The following is a 22482-nucleotide window of genomic DNA, read 5'->3' on the forward strand; positions in this document are numbered from 1 at the left end:
GAAAGTAGGTGGTGTTGGGGGTAAGAAAGCTAAATCCTTGTCTACCAATGGATGAGGCTTTAAAGAGATAAGGGTGAATTTTACGGTATGTGAATTATATCTCAACTAAAAAAAAAACTGGAAAAAAGTGATAAGAGTAGTGTAAGCATATTATTTAGAAATAAGGTAGTAAAAGTTAGAAAACTGGCTAAATGAGTACTCCTTAGTATTACCCTAAAACATTTGGTAAGGTATACAACTCAAGCCTTTGGTGCGTTGAGGGGAAACAAAGAAAAGGGGTTGTATTATTTGATGAGAGAGATAGCCCAAGTGGATTCACTGGGCACAAGAAATCAGAGTACAAAAGGCCTCAAGAACGTAAGGCCCAGGAAGTCACAGCGACCTTGGGGAGGGCCCTGGCTGCTCACAGGCTGTGAGATGGGAAGACAGAGCCATTTTTATGGGACTCTCAAGAGTCAGGGTGACCCAGAAGGCTGAGGACTTCAGTTACACAGGGTTCCTCTCACACAAAACCTTTGTTTCTCCGTGACCCAACACTCCCCGTCCCTACACACAGGCTTACACACACACACGTGACACTCACAAACTTACACGGTGCACACACGCCAGCCACTTGCTCCACCCCACCCCCCAGCCTGCACTTAAGCCTTACCTGGGCTTGAGGTAGCTGAGTGCTTCAGAGAACTGGTTGGTGAGGAAGAGATCCAAGGCAGTCATGCACTGGTCCAGTGCCTCATGGAGGCTGCTCACGGATGTCCTGAAGGGAGAGACACTGGGGTGTGACCCTGGAGCCCCCAGCCCACTTCCTGGCCAGAACAGAGCCTCACAGAGCCCCATTCGATCTCCCTGGGCAGCCTGCGATGCGTGTCATGAGCTCCTTGGGCTGCCCACTGCTCACTGGGACAGAGGGACAACCTGGACCCCTCTCTAAGTGTTCCCAAGGATGGGAAGAAGAGAAAAAATGGGGTGTCACCCAAGACCTGGTGGCACAGGGTGGGGTGAGGGGCCATGGACAGAGGGCAGACAGGCCTCAAGAAAAAATTTATCTTACCCTGCACAAGGGTAAAGGGAATCTTTGTGGCCCTTCTGACCCATTGGGCTATGCTGCCCCCCTTGGGGGGTGCAGCCCACCCACTAAATCCCACTTCAGTCGCTCTCCACCACCTCCTTCTCTAGGCCTCCTGCCCACCTGAGCTCTAGAACCCCAGAGACACTGTCACAATGGGCTGCAGGGGGCAGTGGGCCTGTAAGAGCAGCTCAGCGCCTTTCATGCTCAGGAGTTAGCTTCCTAGTGGCACTCCAGAACAATACACTTTGACCCCCTTCCAGTCCTTATGCTTCTCTGCTGCTCTTATTGCCCTCTGACATATTATATTTTTTACTTTTTTTTGTACTTATTGTCCATCTCCCTCCAGTAAAATATGGCAGGAATTACTGTTTTGTTTACTGCTGTATCCTCAGCATCTAGTATCTGCTTTAGAGTAAACTTTTGATAAATATCTGTTAGATAAAGGAAGGAAAGGAGGGAGGGAAGGAAGGGGGAAAGAAAGAGTCTAAGGCTAGGAGGGCAAAACCGTGCCCTTTCTGGGCTTCAGCTTCCCCATCTGAAACATGTGAGATGAAACTAGGAGGTCCCAAAAGTCCGGTCCACCTGATGGTTTTGAGAACACCTCTTCTCAAGGGGCCTCTTTTGAGTAAGCGAGGGTTCCAGAAAAGACCTTGATGACCTCAATAAAGGGAGATCTTTTTCCGCAATAATCTGTTAAGATAAAGTCTCTTCTCCACCTGGTAAACTCCTACACATACCTTGAGGCCCAGCTCTAATGTCTCATCGTTTGTGATCCCTCAGAGGATCTCCCCAGGCACTGAAACATGTGTCTTATTCATCCACCCAAATCTGTTCTCTCCAGTCTTTGCCATCTAAGTAAATGACACCCCCTCTACCCAGTTTCTCAGATCAGAAATCCGATAATCATCTATCAGAAGACTGCCATTGAATCGATTCCAACTCAAAGCAACTGTATAGGACAGGGTAGAACTGCCCCACAGGGTTTCCAAGGCTTAAAGCTTTATGGAAGTAGACTGCTGTAGCTTTCTCCTATAGAGCAGCTGGTGGGCTTGAACCATCAGCCTTTCAATTAGCAGCCAAATTCTTAACCACTGTACCACCAGGGCTCCTCAATCCATCACTAAACTCAGTCAATTCTACCTTCTGAACAACTCTTCATCCACCCCCTTCTATGCTCACTGCTATCTCCAGTCCAGGCCTCTATAACCTTTACCCAGGTCTGTTGGAAGGCTCCCCTTCCACTCCTACTCCCTGCTATCCCTTCTCTCCTCTTTTAATCCTTTTTATTTTACATTTCATGACTCTTAAGTCTCTTCTTTGTCATCTCTTTGCTAGATTCTGAGTAATTTCTTTAGATCTTTCATTTCACTAATTTTCTCTTTAGGCATGTCTGGTCTACTTATCCCATCTACTGAGTTTTTAATTTCAATGATGGTTTTTCATTTCCAGAAATTCCACCTGGTTCTTTTTCAAATCCACTTGGTCATTTTGGACAGTATTTTGTTCCTTGCTTATGGTTCCAAGTCCAGCTTTAATTTCTTTACACATTTTTAAAAAAGTATTTGTATTCTAGCATCTTAGACTCTCAGGGGAACTAATTCTGCTCTCTGGTGCCTGCAGCTCACAGTGGCTTGTTTCCTTGTGTGTTTGGTAATTTTAGACCACGAGCTCATCCCTGCCTGATCCCAAATATAAGGACACGTTCCTCCAGAGAGGAATTTCCTCTGTCCAGGTTTCCTCTGGCACTACCACCTTGAGACCACTTAAAGTTACTTTTTAGTTTAAAATTTCCAGGACCACAAAGGTAGTGTGTATTCAAACCCTAAATTTGTGTGAAGACAAACCAATAGTCACCATTTTCTGGGAAGCCTTTCTCTTCCACCAGAACGATTGTCTCCCCTATCGTCTTCCTTTGCGGGTGGGTGGATATTTTTTCTGGTCAATCCCTCAATTCGCTGAGAGTATAGCCCTTTGAAAGTCCCAGATCTATGCTGGGTTGGGCGGGGGGTGAGTTAAGTGCCAACTCCTCACATTGTATAGACCCAAGATCTTGTCTTCCATCCTTTGAGTGGCTGTGAAAACCCGAGGTTGCTGTAACTTCATCTTGTTTACTAGCCTGATTTCGGCTCCTCCATTCTCGGCTTGAGGGGATTTTTGTTGCTTTCCTGGGAGTTCAGGAATGCTTTTAAAAAGATGTTTGTTGTAACCCATCCAGCATCTAGGTAACTTTTTTTTTTAAGGAATAATGTTGGAGGCATCTCTCTCCTAATATCCAAAGCAATCTTTTCAAATCCCAAATCTGATCATGTTACTCCTGGACTTAAAATCCTTTGGTAGCTTCCCATTACTCTCAGGATAAAGACCAAGTTCCTTTCCATGGCCTTAAAAGCCCCACCTGAAGCAGCCCCTGCCCCACTCTCCATGACCCCTTTCTGCCCCCGGACTTAGCCTAGTGACAGGCACCTAGCAGGGGCTTAATTCACCTCTGTTGGATGAGTTGGTGAATTACTTAATCAGTGAAGAGGCATTGATTATTTAACAGGCATTCTCTCCTTGTGCCCTGGCAATGCGCTGTGAAGTAGGATTATTACCCTCATTGCAGATGAGGAGACTGAGGCACAGAAATAAAAAAAAAACCTGTTGCTGTTGAGTCGATTCTGACTCATAGTGACCCGAAAGGACAGGGTAGAACTGCCCCATAGGGTTTCCAAAGAGCGCCTGGTAGATTTGAACTGCCGACCTTTTGGTTAGCAGTCCTAGCTCTTAACCACTACACCACCAGGGTTTCCAGAGGGGAGGTCATTTGGCCAAGGTCACATGCCCAAGCTTAGGCTCTCACCCAAGTTTCTGCCTGTGCCAGTGCCCACCAGCCCAGCTCTAGAGAGTCCTCAAGTCCATTGCCCTGACTTGTGTCCATCCCTAACAATTCCAGAGCCAAGAGCCAGCATTCCATTTCTGCAGACACACCACCACCACCTCCACCCCACCAAGGAAGAGGTTCTGCCCCTTGGTCTACCTAGACAGAAAGATGCATAGCTCAAAGGACAGACAGCACAGAGACACGTACCCCCTCTCTAAGACCTCCCGCAAGCCTGGGGGCTCCTTCAGGGCAGGCTCTGGGCCAGATTTCCTCTCATCTTCCCTCTCACAAGCACCCACTGATCTCCCACTCTGGGCCAGGCCTGGGGCTGGGCTTTGGGAACCTGGGCCTGCCCTTGAGGAGCTTGTCGTCTGCAGGAAGGGCAGACCAGAGAGAGACAATGACAATCAGTGTCATGAGGGGTGTGATAATGGAAATCACTGGGAGCTGAAGGGGCCCAGAGGCAGCCCCTGACTGAGCTTGGGTGTGGGGCTGGGGCCTCGAAAAAGCATTCTGCAGGAGATGGCACTGACTGGAGGACAAGATGGAAAAAAGTTCAAGCAGAGGAGACAGCAGAAGCAAAAGGCCTGGAAGCAGGGTAGCACAGTTTGGAGGAGGCACAAGCAGTCTGCAGACCTGGAAACAGGTTCTGTAACCAGTTAACCAGCTGCTGTTGGGTTGCTTCCGACTCATGACAAGAGGCCTGCTAAGTGGAGGGGTGAGGCTGGGGCATCCCAGCTGGCTGGGGACATTGGCCACATTTGATTTAATAATGGCATTAACAACCACCCCATCATCTACCCCAAGAATATCACTTCAAATTATCTAAACTGATGCCTGTAGTATTACACTCAATCCTCCCACTAACCCCAAGAGGCAGGCACTCTTATCTATATTCCACAGATAAGGAAGTGAAGACAGGAACCTGGTCTGGCTCCTCCCAGGAGCCTGAGAGAAGACAGAGATGCTTTCTGCATAAGCAAGACCCAGAGTCAAACCTTTCCCAACCCCTCCACTTTTCCACAGGCTCCCCTGTGCCTTTTTGCTCCAGGGCACCCTAAAAACCTGTTGCTGGCCAGTAGATTCCAACTCATAGTGGCCCTATAGGCCAGAGTAGGGCTGCCTCACAGGGTTTCCAAGGAGTGGCTGGTGGATTTGAACAGCCAACTTTCTGGCCAGCAGCTGAGCTCTTAACCACTGCACCACTAGGGCACAGGACCAAAATCCATTAAACCAGTTGCTGTGAATCGATTCTAACTCATGGCAGCCCCACGTGTGCAGAGTAGAACTGCTCCAGTTTTCAAGGCTGAGAACTTTCGGAAGTGGATAGCCAGGCTTTTCTTCCAAGGCACTTCTGGGTGGGTTTGAATTGCCAACCTCTCAGTTAGTAGTGGTGTGCTTAACTGTTTGGGCCACTTGGGCCCAGGCTACATACATTCCTGAGCTCCTGAGTGGTGATGGTGGCCTCTCTAGTAAGCCCTGGGGAATAGGGCTGGAGGAGGTTCTGGGATGAGGGAGCGTGGAGGATGGAGCCTGGAGCAGGGCTGGTGACTGCAAACAGAAGCTGTGGCTGAGTGTGGGGGAGAGATGGAACAGGGTATCTGATCTCCCATTCAGATTCCACCAACATTTGAGGCCAAGGTGCGAAGGGGGCTGGAGGGTGGGAGGGGGTGCTGGCAGCCTGCAGCCACCCCAACTTTCTCTTTCCTTCCCACAACCCTGCCGTGGGCTGCTGGGAAGCCACTTCTTCAGGGATGGAAGAGCAGAACTGGCTAGTCGGGAGACCCTGTGGCCACCAGGACACTGGCGCAGGGTTAGGTGGTGTGTGAAAACGAAGCAGGGCAGCAAAGTCATTCAGTGAGCAGACCGGAGGCTGGCAGAGCTGGCCTTTAATGCCTGCTCCACCATTCAGGCAGGAACTTTGGTTCAGAGGGTGAAGCAACCTTTCCACGGTTACCCACTGCTTCCAAAGTGACCTTTCTCATTTGCAAATATGATTGTGACCTTCTGTCCAAAGAGTCCTCCTTAGTTGCACAAGAAGTTTCCCCCTGCCGCAGGGTGACCACCCATCCTTGGAGTAAGCTGAATGCTATGTGACATGGAGTGGTGTGGCGTGGCCTTCAAGAGTTTTGAAAGCAGACAGCCCTAGACTCAAGTTGCAGCTCTGCAACTTACTTGCTGGATAACTTTGGGGAAGTTCTTCAACCTCTGGGTGCCTCAATTTCCTCCTCAGTGAAATGGGAATGATGTACCTACCTCCCAGGCTTCTGTGAGGACAGACTAAGACAAAGTAAAGCAGAAGTACTCAGGAAATATTAACAATTGTTATTTTTTCTAAGATGATATACTTTCATCATTTCCCTTATCAAGCAGCACGCCTTTTATAATAAAATTAAATAACAAAAAATTGAGTGCACATATCCTAGGAGAGCCCTGGTGGCACAGTAAAGAGTTCAGCTGCTAACCAAAAGGTCAGCAGTTTGAATTTACCAGTTGCTCCTTGGAAACACTATGAGGCAGTTCTACTCTATCCTATAGGGTTGCTGTAAGTTGGCATCAACTTGACAGCAATGGATTTGGTTTGGGTTTTTTTTATACCTTATGACCCGGCAATTCCTTTTTTTTTTTTTTTTAATGACCTGGCAATTCCACTCCTAGGTGGCACCTTAGGAAGCCTGTTTAAAGAGCAAGACATTCACTGTTTGAATATTCACTGTTTGAATGGCAAGATATCAGGGACCGCCCCAACGTCCATGAAGGATAAATACATAAATGGAGTCTCTACATATGGTGCTGTACCCACACATCAGGCAAAGTGGGGAGCAAAGCTGCAAGTATCAACAATGCTAAATCTCAGAAACCTAATGTTGAGTGAGAAAAAAACAAGCTGAAGAATGATACATACTATACAACTCCATTTTATATAAAACTTTAAAGTAAGAATAAACTAGATATTTTCTTAGACATTGACACACTCAGCGAATGAATAGAAATAGGCATGGAAATAACAAACCCAGAGTTCAGGGTGGGGATTATCTCTGGAAAGGGAAGGAGTTGGCGGGAGGGCCACAGGGGCTTCAACCAGCTCTGCCATGGTCCATTTCTTGAAAAGAATATGAAAGAAAAGGGCACAATGTTAATATCTGACAAAGCTGGGTGGCAAGGGCATAAGAGTTCCTTTTATTTTTTGCCATATTTTTCTGAAGACTTAAATCACTTCATAATTTTAAAAGTGGTAGAGATATAAGGCTTGTTTGTTCACCACTGACCCTCATGCCTAGGGCTGGGCCCAGAGGAAACGTCCGTGAGTGTTTGCTGAGTGACTGAATAAGTGTCTGTGGTGAAGATGGGGATGGTCCTGCTTCGGCCCTGTTCTGGTCAGACTTCACCAGATGGCACAGACCAGGGGCAGATGGCACTGGAGGCCTCAGTAAGAGAAAGATCCCATAGTGTGCAGAGGCAGGTTCTGTATGAAGAAGACCTGCCTGTGCTGAAGGAAGCGCCCACTGAAGAGCTTACTGCCCTGGAGGCACATAGCTGGGGCCAGAGGAGTCAGGGGGCTGTAGAGGGGACTCAGGCATGGATGCCTGGGTGTAAAGAAAAGGGGTGAATGTGGCTTCCAGCCTGGGAGTCTACAATTATTTGGTAGGTGCCTCTTCCACACCCGAATTCTCTCCTGGAAACCACTTCCCTGAACCAACCAGGTGATGCTCAGTCAGGGCTAGGCAAGAGGGACCTAACCAGGGTCCAGATTTATAAGGCTTCAGCCTAGAGATGGAAGCAAGTAGACAGCCCCCTTGCAAAACAAAACAAAACAAAACAAAAAAACCTGTTGCCATCAAGTCAAGTTGGTTTTGACTCACTGTGATCCTATAGGACAGAGTAACTGCCCCCATAGGGTTTCTAATCTTTACAGAAGCAGACTGCCACATTTTTCCCCCATGGAGCAGCTGGTGGTTTCAAAGCGTCAACCTTTCAGTTTGCAGCCAAGCTCTTAACCACTACGTCACCAGGGCTCCTTGCAGCCAGCGCAGCCTGCCTGTATTTTTCATAGGAGGGATTAGAAACCTATGGAGGGTAAAGAACTTGGCCAAAGCCACCCAACGAAATGGTCAAGGCAAGACTCAACCAGGTCAGAGTGTTCCAATTGACCCAGCTTCCAAGCCCCCAGCCCTGGCCACATATGCACGCTCTTTGGAGGCCTCCAGCTGCTGGCTGGCAACAGCCTGGTCACCTTCCTGTTCACGTGTCAACCTGAGGCCCTTGGCAAATATTGTCCCCGGTGGTGAGGTTTCAGGCGGGGGGGGGGGGCACCCCTCCCAGCTCACCTGGGCAGAATTTCTGCCCAGCAGCCTCCCAGCAGTTAGGGCTCCCAGAAGCCACCTCCTACCCACTGGGGCCTGGAAAAGCAGTGAGTTGCTCAAGGGCTCCCTGAAACAAGCAGCTGTCACTGTTACAGAGGCCCTTTTGCAGTCCTACAGGGTGCCTCTGTGGAGTAGGGCTGGGGGCAGGCAGGAGATCTGTGTTGACAGTGACAACGCCCACTTTTTACCACCCGGGTCCCTCTGCACCCGAAGGGCCAGGCAGATTCATACTTTAGCCCTTTAACTCTCCCTAAATACCCCCGAAGACAGTGTGGCCTCCGGGTGGGGGGCTCTGGCATCAGACTGAGGTGGGTTTAAATCCTAACCCCACCTTTCACTTCCTGGTGGCCGAAGACAGGCCACTTAAGAGCTATTCCCCACTTTCCTCATCTGTAATGGGGGTGATAATAACAGTGCCCACCCCACAGGGTGGAAACGCCACGAGGGGGGAAGGCGGCTGCAAATGTGGCTGTTACTACAGCTTCAAGAGAAAGTTGGGAGCCAGAGGGGGAGTGGCCCACCCAAGGTCCCCAGCACCTCCGCTCTCCTTGGCGGAGTTTCCGCAGCCCCCCTCCCACGCTCCCCAGCCGACGCGGCAGCGGCGGCGGCGGCACCCGCCCGGGCGGGTGGGGGGCGCTGTGCCGCCGGGCAGGGGGCTGGCAGCCGCAGTGCGGGCCGCGGGGTGGGTGGCGCAGGGGAGGCCTGGTGCGGCGCCCGCCCCACGCCCCGAGCCCCATCCCGCCCAGGCCTGCGCCCCCGGGCGCTGCCCCCGCGGCGCACTTACCCCGCGGGCAGGCCGCCCGGGGTGCCGGCCGTGGTCATCGCGGAAGGGGGCGGGCAGCGCTGCCCCCACCGGACGCCAGCCGCGGCCCAGGTGCTGCCGCCGGAACCCGGAGCCGGGCGCTGTGCGACCGAGCCGCCGATGCGGAGGCCGGGGAGGGGCGCGCCGGGGGCGGGGAAGGCGGCGGGGCCGGGCCGGGCCCGGCCGGGCCTCCGTCTGCCCACCTGCGCAGTGGGGCCATGGCCGCCGCCCGCCCGCACCCAACGGGAGATTCGGGCAGAGCTGGGGGGAGACCTCGGCCCGGCCTGCTCTGGGCAGTCCCGGCTGCTCCCCCTTCTTGCTCGGACAGGTAAGATCTCCGGGCACTCCAGGTGTGTCGAGCCAATGCCAGAGTACCCTCTGCGCGCACACCCAGGGAACTCGCTCTCCTTGGACAGCCCCAACTATTTGAGGCCAGAAAGTTCTTTTCCTAGCCCTGTGGGCCACCTGCCTGTCATTCGCCCTCCCCCACAGCTCCTGCCCTGCAGCGGCCCCCCTGAGCCTTCATCGGCTTACTCTCGGGTGCACTGATGATGGGGGACATGCATACTGAGAAAGACACAGGCTCGCGTCAGGCTAGGATTTTGATCCCACCCACTTGCCCACTGACTGAGCCAGAGGAAGACCAGAAGGCGGGAAATAACCGGTTTAGTACTCACAGCTAGCCAGGAGTTCAAACACGCCTTCTCAAGTAAGTCCCATAACCGCCATTTTACAGATGGGGAAACCAAGGCACAGAGCATTTATGTGACTTGCCCAGGGCCATTCTCCTAAAGTGGCAAACTAGGATTAGAACCCAGCCCTCCTGACTTCAAAGCTCACACATCTGTCCCTTGTCCTTTTGGTCTCCTCTCCCTTGAGTCCCCACAACAATCCCAGATGCCGCTGTACACCCAGCCTGGAGGTGGTGTCTAGGAACAGGGCTGAAGTTGACTTGGTCTGTGGCTGAGGAGTTAACCAGCCACCACCTCCAGGCCCCAGATGCTCTTAATCATGACTCATCACAACACGTGGCTGCCATTACAGCTGTCCCTTCACGAAGGCAGGGGACAGAAGGAGGAGGGACTCCAGCTCCCTGGATCAGCCCTGAGCTCCAGGATGTCACACCAGGAAGCAGGAGAGAGCAGCCTACAGAGGTGGAAAGAGGTGGGCAGAGGACTTGGACCAGGTCCCAGGGGAGCCTGGCAGGTTGGCAGATTTGAGAGGTTGCTGTTTAAATATAAACAGCTGCCTGGAAAGGAAGCAAGTTCCCTCTCCTGCTCATATGCCAGCAGAAGCCAGATGCTCACTTAGAAGGATCATCCCACCTCTGGGATTCTCAGGCGTAGGCACAGAAAAGATAATTAACAAGGGGCAGGCTATGATGACATCTACTATCAGCTGTAGGAATCCAGATGAGGGAGATGACCACATAGGCCAGAGGAGTCTGGGGAGCTTCCTGGAGGAGGTGGGAACAGAGGTGATCCCCGAAGTTTATATTGTTTAAACACAGTGATGTAATGTAGAGGTTGTACCAGATGGGGGACAGCGTGGCTGAAGGCATGGAGGTGGGCAAGGGCACACTGATGACAGCTGGGGTTTGTGCAGCTGGTGAGAAGACCAGTAATGTGTATAAAAAGCAGTTCTGGTGATGAGGCTGGATGGGGTATGGAGGTTTTTATCTAGGTGGTTTGCACATGCTGTTCGCTCTGCCTGGAACACATCTTCCTCCCTTGTCACTTATTATTTATTCATTTGACCACGGGTAGATCCAGAAGCTTATAACTGGAGTCTTCTTTTTAAAAAAGAACACAATTTAACAATATAAAATTGTTAGGGCCCTCCCAGGGCCTTTGAAGGGGGCATGCAAATGACAGGTCATAAAGCTTAAGCTGCAGTTGCTTCAAGGTAAATCTCTGAATTTGACCAACATTTATCAAGAACCTGCCATATGCCAAAATTCCTATTCATCCTGTAGGTTTCAGTTCAGAGGTTGCCTCTTCCAGGAGGCCCTCCTTCCCTGGCTGGGTCAGGGGCTTCCTGGTCACCCACTGCCTCCTGGCCCTTCTGACCTACCCCAGTCACCCTGGGATGTCACTGTTTTGGTATATGTGTGTGTGTGGCGGGGGGAGGAGGGAGCTTTGGTGAGGAGTATGGCTCATATGTGACTGTTTCCATCAGACTGGGAGCTTCTTGAGGGTAGGACCTGGTCAGATTCATCTCTGTCCCCAGTGCCTGATGTAGGGTGCCTGACTAATCACCAAACACTAACACTGGGCCCAGCACTTTACAGTTTACTTCTGGGGTAATTACTGTAATATTGGATGACGTTCATTTTTTATGTGCTAGACGGAAACCCTGGTGGTATAGTGGTTAAGTGCTACGGCTGCTAACCAAAGGGTCGGCAGTTCGAATTCATCAGGCGCTCCTTGGAAACTCTATGGGGCAGTTCTACAGGGTTGCTACGAGTCGGAATCGACTCAGTGGCAACGGGTTTATGTGCTAGACATGGTGTAAAGTTTATAACATGGATTGTCTCATTTAATTCTCAAATTTGCCCACCTCTCTAAGCCTCAGTTTCCTCATCTGTAAAGTGGGAATAACAATGCTACCTACCTCAAAAGTTTGTTGTGAGGCTTAGGAATTACTAGACGTAAAGTGCCTAGAATAGTGCCTGGCCTGTGGCATAGTGCTAATGCAAGTGCTATGATGATGATAAGGAGCCCTAGTGGTGCAGCAGTTAATTACTCGGCTGCCAACCAAAAGGTCAGCAGTTTGAACCTACCAGCCTCCCTATGGGAGAAAGATGTGGCAGCCTGCCCCATAAAGACTACAGCCTTGGAAACCCTATGGGGCAGTTCTACTCTGTTCTGTAGGGTCACTATGAGTCGGAATTGACTCGACAGCAACAAGTATGATGGTAATGGGGTGGGGGGGAGGTAGATACTATTATTCTCCCCATTTTACAGATGAAAACTGAGGCTCAGCAAGGTAAGCAGCAGTGCTGCCTTCAGAGCTGGAACTCTCCCACACCACAAGTGGCAATGATGATGGAGCCACTCACCTGGTGAGTCAGAGCATCAAGTGGCCCACCCTTCAGAAGGGCCCCACCAGATCATTCCCGGCCTCCAGGAGCTCTGGCCAAGTCCCACCCCTGGGGAGCCTGTGAGTCATCACCATCATTTCCGCCTGCCTACCCAGGTGACCCTGCTCAAGCCACCTGCCCATCCCCACCTTGAAATGTCAGCCAAGCTTCAGGAACAAGGAGAACATCCTTAGTTCTGGGTCCCTCCCTCCCCTGTCAGGGGACCTGTCTCCTGGTACTCCACACCTGGGAGAAGCTAGGCCTGCTTTCCCCCCTCATTCCCTCCCCAAGCAGCAAACACAAATCACTGGGACCTCCCCCCGCCCTGAGGGCCTCCATGGGCTGCCCTCACCTGTGCCATCTCAGCCCAAGAAAGCCCTCAACAAACATCTGTTGAGTAAAACCTCAGAACAACCTGGAAAGGTCCATAGTAGCTATACCTCCTATCCTGTAGGTTCACACGTGACTTGGACCAAGGGCTAGCCATAGTTTGAACCCAGGTCTAGACTCCTTATCCTGCAGGAAAAGGAGAAAGAAGAGAGGAAGGAGCTGGAACATGGAATAGGAGGGTGTCATAGAGATGGGGGCTTCAAACATGTGAAAAGCAATGTAGTTACATAGAAAGAGCTTAAGTTGTGAAGTCAGCCTTAGGTTACTTCTCAGCTCAGCTTCTACCTCTCTGAACCTCAGTCTTCCCATCTGTAAACCTGGGATAATAGCCTCACCCTTTCAGGGATGCTGTGAGGGTTACTGAGCATTACTGGGGAGACCCCTGTATCCCTTTCCCCTTTCTCAGCCCCCTTCACAGTCCCTGCCCCCAGGCCTTTTCCTGCCCCTCCATCTGTTGTCCCTGCCAGCCCAGAGCTCCCCTTAAAGTGAGTGAGCCTCACCCATTGGGTTACAGGCTCGGGCTTGTTAATAATTCACCAGTGAGCAGGCCCATCCTCCAAGAGGGCTGTGACAGTCACATCTCTTACATATTCCCTGTGAGGGAGGAGGGGAGGATCTAGGTCTGCTCCCTGGTCAGGCTTCCTCCCTCCCATTGACTCCGCCCCCCACTAGCTGTGTGACGTTAAGCAAATTATTGGCTCCTCTGGCCCTTTAGTTTCCTTCTTCCCACCAAATAAAAAGGGGAGAGTAGTTTAGACCAGGATCTCAAGGGCCTTCCCTCCTCGAGGTTCTTGATTCTTATATCTGGGCTCTTCTACCGAATTCTGGCCCCCAGGAGCTGCCAAGGGTAGTCTGAGGGAGGAGTCTGGGCCAGGCACAGCGGCCAAGATCAGTTTTGATTGAAAGAATCAGAGCTTTCATGAAGGGTTTCAGGCACTGAGCTGCATCCTGCTGGGGTTAGAATTTAGGCTGTAGAGCTAGGAAAATCTACATGGAGTCCTGGCCCCACCGCTTCCTCACTGGGCAGCTCAAAGCAAGTCACTTGACTCACTTGAGGCAGGGTAAGGGAGTGGTTCTGAGAGCAGGTTTGAGAGTCAGCTCTGATACCTGGGGCAGGTACTTCACCTTTGAGATGGGGATGATGGTGATACCAACCTCACTGGGTTGATTTAAGGATTAAATGAGTTAGTACACATAATGTACTTGGAATGTTATTGTTGTTGTTAGGTGCCATCAAGTCGGTTCCGACTCATAGAGACCCTATGCACAACAGAACGAGACACTGACCCATCCTGCACCATCCTCACAATTGTTGCTATGCTTGGGCCCATTGTTGCAGTCACTGTGTCAGTCCATCTCATTGAGGGTCTTCCTCTTTTCTGCTGACCCTCCCTCTCCTTTACCAAGCATGATGTCCTTCTCCAGGGATTGATCCCTCCTGATGACATGTCCAAAATATGTGAGACGAAGTCTGGCCATCCTTGCTTCCGAGGAGCACTCTGGTTGTACTTATTCCAAGACAGGTTTGTTTGTTCTTTTGGCAGTCCATGATATATTCAATATTCATCACCAACGCCGCAATTCAAAGGTGTCAATTCTTCTGTCTTCCTTTTTCATTGTCCAGCTTTCACATGCATATGAGGCAATTAAAAACACCAAGTCTTGAGTCAGGTGCACCTTAGTCCTCAAGTAACATCTTTGCTTTTCAACACTTTAAACCCAAACCAAACCCAGTGCTGTCATGACGATTCCAACTCATAGTGACCCTATAGGACAGAGTAGATCTGCCCCATAGAGTTTCCAAGGAACGCCTGGAGGATTCGAACTGCCAACCCTTTGGTTAGCAGCCGTAGCACTTAACCACTACGCCACCAGGCTTTCCTACGACACTTTAAAGAGGTCTTTTTCAGCCATTTTGCCTGATGCAATGTGTCTTTTGGTTTCTTGACTGCTGCTTCCATGGGTATTGATTGTGGATCCAAATAAAATGAAATCCTTGACAGCTTCAATCTTTTCTCCTTTTATCATGATGTGGCTTACTGGCCCAGTTGTAAGGATTTTTGTTTCCTTTTTTTTTTTTTTTTTACGTTGAGGTGTAATCCATACTGAGGGCTGTGGTCTTTGATTTTCGTCAGTAAGTGCTTCAAGTCCTCTTCACTTTCAGCAAGCAAGGTTGTGTCATCTGCATAACGCAGGTTGTTAATGAGTCTTCTTCCAATTCTGATGCCGCATTCTTCATATAGCCCAGCTTTTCGAAATATTTGCTGAGCATACAGATTGAATAGGTATGGTGAAAGGACGCAACCCTGACACACACCTTTTCTGACTTTAAACCAATCGGTATCCCCTTGTTCTGTTCAAATGACAGAGCAAGGGCTGTCATGAGCGCACTTAAGTGTTCCGGAATTCCCATTCTCCGCACTGTTATCCATAATTTATTATGATTCACATAGTTGAATGCCTTAACATAGTCAATAAAACACAGGTAAACATCTCCTGGTATTGTCTGCTTTCAGTACTTGGGAATAAGGCCTTAGTATTAGTCTTTGAGCTTTAGTTTCCTCACCTATAAAACAGGGATGACAGGATTGCTGTGAGCATTAAAGAAGCAAATGGACCCAAAAGGGCTTTGGAATCTTGCAAGGCTGCCTTGAGCAGAGGCGTTTTCCATAAGATGTGCACCCAGACCTGGCCAGGACCACTGGACACTTACGACAGACCTGTGGGACCGATGTGCTACCTCATGCACTGCCGGGCCAGGAGGAGGTGGAGGTGGAAAGTGGGGCCACCTTTCTGAAGGGCGAATGGAATTAGGGATTGGAAGCCCTAGGAAGATGACCCAGTAACACCTGGGCAGCAAACCTGTCTTACGAGAATAATCACGGATTCAGACAAAGATTTATGGTGTGAGGATGTTCATCACAGTGTTTTCTATAGTATGAATACAACTGGAAACAAACTAAATGCCCATCAATAAGGGATTAGTTCAATGAATTATAGTGAATGTATAGGGCTAACTATTCTGCAGGTATTCAAATTGTGTTTACAAAGAGTTTGTTCACCTGTATTATTCAACTGCCTCCTAACTGGTTTCTCTGCTCTCATCCTTCCCCTTATTATCTGTTCTCCACAAAGCACCAGACATATTTGACACTCAGGTCAGATCACATCCACTCCTCTTCTCAGAAGCCCACTGTGGCTCCCACTTGCCCAGAATAAAAGCTAAAGTCTTCACGTGGCTCAGGAGGCCCTGTGTGACTTGCACCCCTATTATCTCTCCGACACCATCTCCCTTTATTCTCTCTCTTATTTCAGCTACTCAGGCCTCCTTGCTTTTCTCCAAACATGCCAGGCACACCCCCACTTCAGGCCCTTTGCACTTGCTCTTCCCTCTGCCTGGAGTACTCTTGCCTCAGATATTCACTCACCTTCTTCAAGTCTCAGCTCACAGGTCACCTTTGCAGTGAAGCCTTTCCTGCCCATTCTATTTAAAATTGAATCCCCACCCCTAGGGGTTCCTTTGCCCTGCATTACACCTATTGTTATTTGACCTCTTTTTTTTTTTTTTTTTATATTTTGCAGGAGTCCCTGGGTGTGCACAGGGTTAACAGGCTCCGCTGCTAATCAAAAGGTTGGAGGTTTGAGTCCACCCAGAGACACCTCAGAAGAAAAGCTCTGGCGATCTACTTCTGAAAAATCAGCCACTGAAAACCCTAGGGAGTACAGTTTTACTCTGACACACACAGGGTCACCATGAGTCAGAACTGACTTGACAGCAGCTGGGTATATTTTGCTTATTCATTTATTCTCTGTCTCTAAGCTCCACAAAGACAGGTTTTTGTTTTTGTTTTTTGGGCTTTGTTCTCCAGTATATTTCTAGTGCCTAGAACAGTGCCTGGTACATAGTAGGTGCTCAATAAATGTTTGTTACATGAATGAATGTGGGAGAATATGAAAGGAAGCAGCATAGAAAAGTACGTATTTGGTAGTAGAAAGAAAACCTGAATATCTATGCATTTGAGAAGGTGTGAGGAGCTACTGAAGCCATTTCCAAGGGAGGTAGTGTGGTACAGTGGTGGGGACAGGAGGCTCAGCTCTGAATTCTAGCTTCTCCACCATAATCCAAGGCAACCCTCTTCACCTCCCTGGGCCTCGGTTTCCTCATCTATTAATCTGGAGACAGCAAGCCCTCCCTAGCCAGAGTGGTGGCACAGTCTCTTTTGAGATATAAAAGAGAGGTGTAGAGAGACACGGGAACCTCATCCCAGAAACAAGAGCCAGGAGAACAGCTCATCCTTTGGACCTGGAGTTCCTGCAATGAGAAACTCCTCAACTGGGAAAGACTGATGACAAGAACCTTTCCCCAGAGCCAACACCGACAGAAAGCCTTCCCCTGGAGTTGGCACCCTGGTTTTGAACTTCTAGCCTCCTAAGCTGTGAGAGAATAAATTTCTCTTTGCTGAGGCCACCCACTTGTGGTATTTCTGTTACAGTAGCTCTAGATGACTAAGACACAGTGCCTTACATAAACTAAATCATGCAATCCTGCAAGAACTCTGTAAGGCACGTTCTAACTAGATCCTCATTTTACAGATGAGGAAACTGCTGCACAGAGAGGTTAAAAGTCCAAAGTCATATTGCTAAAAGGTGGCAGAGCCGGGATCCAAAGTCAGCCTGCTCAGGTCCAGAGTGCTTTTAACTGGATCATCTTATTGTCCCAGCACTTGAGCTTGGAAGCTGCTGGCAGCTGTGCAGAGAAGGAGGCTGCGCATTAGGAGGAGAATGAAGCTGATCGCAGCATAAACTGAGGTGAAAAGCAGAAATTTTCAGGGGAAGGACAGAGCAACTCAAGCAACCGAAGTCACAAATTTGAAAAAATTTTGGAAATGTAGTATGCTGACAAACTGAAATTGCAGCTTAATCTATTTCTCCTTTACTTCAGGAGAGGAGCAAAAACGCTCCCAGTCTAAATCCTTCTGTAATCGATGAAGAGGCACAAAGATGACTTGGAGGTTTTTCATGGTACAATCATGAGGGACTGAGGATCTGAGAAGCCAGAAGGTGCCTCCCCAGTGACAGCCCTCTCCTCCCCATACAGCAGCCTTCTGTGGGCTGCCCAGCCCTTGCAAACAGTGGAGACATTAGAACCCTGGGATCAAAAGCTTCAACACTGTAGGACCTCGGAATCTTTAAATCCCAAGTCTGAAATCGCAAACGCTTCCACTCACAGACTCTGAGGATCACGGAGCTGAAAACTCAGCATGGGTATCACGGGCAGACCCAGTCCCGTGGAAGGGACCCCAGAGCTGCCCAAGGAGTTCGGTCACCAAGTTATGAACTCTCAACCTGCACACATCTGAGAGCTCTTCTAGCTCAGATTAAGAAAAAGACTGACACACTAGTAGGATGACTGAAATTAAAAAAAAAAAAAAAAGATAATAACAAGTGTGGGTGAGGATAGGAGAAACTGCAACCTGATACACTGCTGGTGAAGTTGCAAAATGATGCAGCCACTGTGGAAAGCAGCGTAGCCATTCTGCAAAAAGTTAAATGTAGAATTACCATGCAATCCAGCAATTCCACTCCTAGGTATACACCTAAAAGAATTGAAAGCAGAAGCTTAAACAGATACTTGTACACAAATGTCCACTGCAGCCCTGTCCACAAAATCTATTGATAAATGGATAAACAAAATGTGATATATACGTACCATGGAATATTACTCAACCATAAAGAGAAGTGAAGTCCTGATACATGCTGCAACATGAATACACCTTGAAAACATTATGCTAAGTGAAATCAGTCAGTCACAAAAAGACAAATTGTATGATCCCACTTACATGAAATATCTAGAATAGGCAAATGTATAGAGACCACAGTTTATCAGTGGTTACCAGGGGTGGGCAGGAGTGAGGGGAAAAGGGAGACTCATTGCTTAGGGGACACGGGGCTCTTGTTAAGGGTGATAGGAAAATCTGGAAATGGGCAATGGTGATAGTTGAGCAACATGATAAACATAATTAATATCACTGAATTGTACATGCAAAGAATATTGAAATGGCAAATGTTTTGTTACATATATATTTACCACAATAAAAATACAAAACAAAACTGGAATTCTGTCAACAGCAGCCTCAGAAGTCCCCAGCCTCCTCGCTCCACAGCAGCTGTCACTTAACTACTCTCTCAAACACACTCTGCCACCTTTGTTCCTGGTGCTGTCTCCTACCTGGACAGCACCCTGCTCCCCAGGAACAGCCTTGCGCAGGGGCTACTGGTATGGGCAGGAAGGAGCCCTATTTGTAGGTTGAGTAAGATGCACGGGGACCAGAAACAGCCTCATTTCCCTCTCCTAACAGTTCCCAGAAACTCTATAGGGCAGTTCTATTCTGTCTTATAGGGTCGCTATGAGTCAGAATCAACTCGACAGCACTGGGTACTGGGTAACAGTTCCCAGCTACCCAGTCCCGGTGCCTGGAATCCCACCATTCGCTCCCAAACCTTGGAACCTCAAAGGTTTTCTCAGTCTTTCACAATCCCCTCTGTTCAATACAAATACCCTGGTAGAAAGATTACCTCATACCAGTGCCAAGAAGGAAATGAACTCACATTTATTGGACACCAAATATGTCCCAGTGGCTGTCTGTTAGGTACTTTGCAAGTGTCATTTCACTAGGTCTTCCCACAGCTCACTGAGTAGCTATTACTTTACAACTGAGTAAACTGAGGCTCACTTGGATCAAGTAACTGAACAAGGTCACACTGCCCGTAAGTGGCAGAGCAAGGGTTGAGCACCTTCCCCTTTGGCCAGGCCCTAGGGACAGGGCAGAGAGGTGGACAAGGGGTTGGCGGAGGAGAGGTTGCAGGTCCTGAGCTGGGAGAATGGAGACCTGGGTTTGAGCCTCAGGTGTGATAACCTGTGGGGGCAACTGGGAGTGAAGAGTTCTCTGAGGTATTTGTGTCCAGCGAGTTCCTGCTGAAGTATAAAGGCATACACCTTTTTCAGGCCGGCATTGCACTCCCTCAGACACGCCCACAGGATGCAGAGGCCTCTTCTTGGCCAGAGACCTCCTTTCTCCCTCCCCCACTCTCTCACCTTCCTCCCATCCTTGGTGATTCTTGGGTCTCGCCCTTCAGCCTACCCATTCACCTCTTGTCAGTTCTTTCCCCCGCCTCCCCCCTCCCCACCCGGCAATCCTCCTAATTCACACTCCAGCATCTCTCTCCTGGATCATCACACCAGCCTCACCTCTGGTCTTCCAGCCTCCAATCTCCCTCCATACGGCGACATCACACACACACATTTTACTGTCCATCACATCACCCTATTTTAAGTCTTGCATAGAATCTATTTCTGATGTTTACTTGTTTATTTGCCTACTTATTGATGTCTGTCTCTCCACTAGAACATGGCAAAGTCTGAGTGCAGGGACCTGTATGTCTGAAGTAACACCATATCTGTAGTGCCTAGTACAATGCCTGGAACATGGTCAGTGCTCAACAATATTGAAAGACTGTATCAGAGCCACAAAAAGGAAGCAGAGATGCAGGAGCCCTGAAAGCCCCTGTCCCTAACTAGGAGTGGGGTCAGAAAGACTCTCCAAAAGAGGTCACCTCAAACTGAAACTTAGAGATGAGTTAGGGGAGATTGATGGCGTTCTGGGCAGAGGCAGCCGTGACCAGCACGGTGGTGAGAGCGCCACAGAGTGAGGGTGAGGGAGTGATAGGAAGCGGGCCTGGGCAGGACACAGCCTTTCTCCTCGAGGGTCCAGAATGCCAGGCTAAGAGCTTTGAACTTCAGCCTCTAGGTGATGGAGAGCCTTGGAAGGTTTTTAAAGCAGAACAATGGCATGGTCTGATTTGTGCTTTAGAAAGACCAGTCTGAAGGATGCATGGAAAAGGGAGAAACTGGGGCCCTGGGAATGTTACGGGCTGTTGCAGTAGTCCAAGGGCAAAGAATAGCTTTGAGAGAGACATTCAGGATATAAAACCAGGAGGACTTAGAGACTGGCATGGAAAGTGAGGGAAGGAAGTGTCAGGGATGACTCTCAGGTTTTGGGTTTGGACAACGAGGTAGATGACTGTACCATTCCGTGAAATGGGGACTCAGGAGGAGGACTGGTTTGAGGGTGAAGATGTTGAGTTTGTCTTGGGGCTTGAAGAGTTCCAGTGCTCATAGGACAGTCAGATGAAGGCCTGGGGAAGGCAGTTGGATTGTTCTTCTCAGGGCGGTAGCAGGGTCATCTTTAAATATGTAATATGAAGGATCTGGGGGCCAAAGCTCAGAAGAGGGGTAGGTCAGGGCTGCCCCTTCTCATGGGAACACATCTGGACATACCACATCCAGGAGCTGGGAACAGCTGGGGTGGTGACCCATGGGAGGAGGTGGGCAATGACATCCCTGAAAGGCTGAGCTTGGAGGACATGTGGGGCATGGACCGGGTCCCAGGATTTCCCCCACGCTGCTGTCCCCGGATGTGGAGAAGCCCTCAGAGAAATAGTCTTACCTTACCTGGCACACGGGGTGCCCACATCTCCACTCACACAGAACGAGGAGCAGCAGGTGGGTGAGCTGCAGGGTTGAGCAGAGAGGCAGCTGCCCAAACCTCCCCTGAGGTCTCCAACTCACCTAAGTTGCCCTAGCAGGTAGCCCACCGGTTGCGGTACCGGGAGCGGGGCTAAGGTGGGACCTGGCTGTGTTTGGGGGCTGCATCCCCTCATCCCAGGGTCCAGCCGCGGGGGGTGATGACACACAAGCAGAGGCACAAGGGAGTGCCAGGCGCGCCGGGCTGCCCCGTGCGGCGGCTCTTGGCGGCCGTTACCCCGCGCCCAGCAGCCGGCACACTGCTGTCTTCGGCTGCGCCCCCTCTGCTGTCTGTCCCGTCGGCTGTATCCCCAGCGCCCCCGCCTCCCCTTCGTCCCATCCGCGCCTCCGGTCGTGTCCCCGCCCCTGCTCGGTACCTGCGGTCGCTTTTCTCAGAGGCCGCCCCCTTCCAAGCGGTCAGAAAGGCCATGGGCGCGGGCTGGACTCCGACGTGGGCGCGGGCGGCCCCTCGCGGTGGCTCCGGCGACAGCGCCTGGACGGGGCGCGTGGGGCGGGCGGCTCCTTCCTGCCCCGCCAGGCGCCGCCCCAACTGGGCGTCCGTGTCCCCAGGGCAAACCCACTCGCACTTACAGCCGCAAGGAATCTCGAACACATTTGGACCCATCACTGAGCACACGGAGAAACGGCCCAGGGATTTGTCCACGGTCACACAGGCTTCTCCAGTCCTAGTCCAGAGCCGGCCCTCCGTTCTGGTGGGCACCGTGGTGTCCGTACCAGGGTCTCTGCCAGACAAACTGATGCCTCCAGCGCATTTCTCTTCTGCCTACTGACAGAACCGTCCCTATCAGGACTGTGCCTGAATGGGGCCAGGGGGCTTAGGACTGGGGCAAGTGCAAGGCACTGAGCAAGCAGGGCAGGGGAGGCAGGCATAGGAACAAGGAGATGGGCAGGAGCTGCCTGGGCCTGAAGGTGGAGGCTGCAGGCGAGGCCAGGCACTGGGAAATGACTTTATTCACAGGCTTCTAATTCCCAGTCCCCTGTGGGGGCAGGGACAGAAGGTAATGAGCCTCTGGCTTGTGTCAGGCGCAAATTTTTTTGAAGCCCCATTATTTTATCTCAGATCACGTGCATTTGGGGTTTGTATTTTCAATTACTGGCGTCAAGTACAATCAGCTCTGGAGCAAAAGGAGCGCCTGGTGGTCCGGTCCAGCAGGTTCCTAAGGGAAGCTCAACTAAGGACAAGGAGCAGAGGAGGGCCATGAGGGGGTATTTGAGAATGAACATTTTAACTTGAATGATGGATGCAGGGGCCCCTGGAGACATCCATCGGTGAGAGAAGATAGGAGCTGAATATAGGGCAGAGAAGCTAA

The 22482-nt window shown here is 50.3% G+C and overlaps 1 protein-coding gene across 2 annotated transcripts in view; it reads right to left on the reverse strand.

Annotated features, from left to right (window-relative positions):
- TTC39A (tetratricopeptide repeat domain 39A) overlaps positions 1–21630 on the reverse strand; it is a 62303-nt gene extending 40673 nt beyond the window's left edge. The window contains exons 1-2 of one of the 2 annotated variants that reach the window (XM_064281944.1): positions 21529–21630; positions 653–757 (exon numbers count right to left, since the gene is read on the reverse strand). In XM_064281944.1, coding sequence (XP_064138014.1) covers positions 653–757; positions 21529–21581 — 158 coding nt within the window. In that variant the 5' untranslated portion in view covers positions 21582–21630. Of the gene's footprint in view, positions 1–652; positions 758–9077; positions 9149–21528 lie in introns of those variants that run through there. The other variant, XM_064281945.1, reaches the window with a different exon arrangement.
- Between the last annotated feature and the right edge of the window lie 852 nt (positions 21631–22482).

Source organism: Loxodonta africana, chromosome 3 (genome assembly GCF_030014295.1).
Source record: "Loxodonta africana isolate mLoxAfr1 chromosome 3, mLoxAfr1.hap2, whole genome shotgun sequence".
NCBI lineage: Eukaryota > Metazoa > Chordata > Mammalia > Proboscidea > Elephantidae > Loxodonta > Loxodonta africana.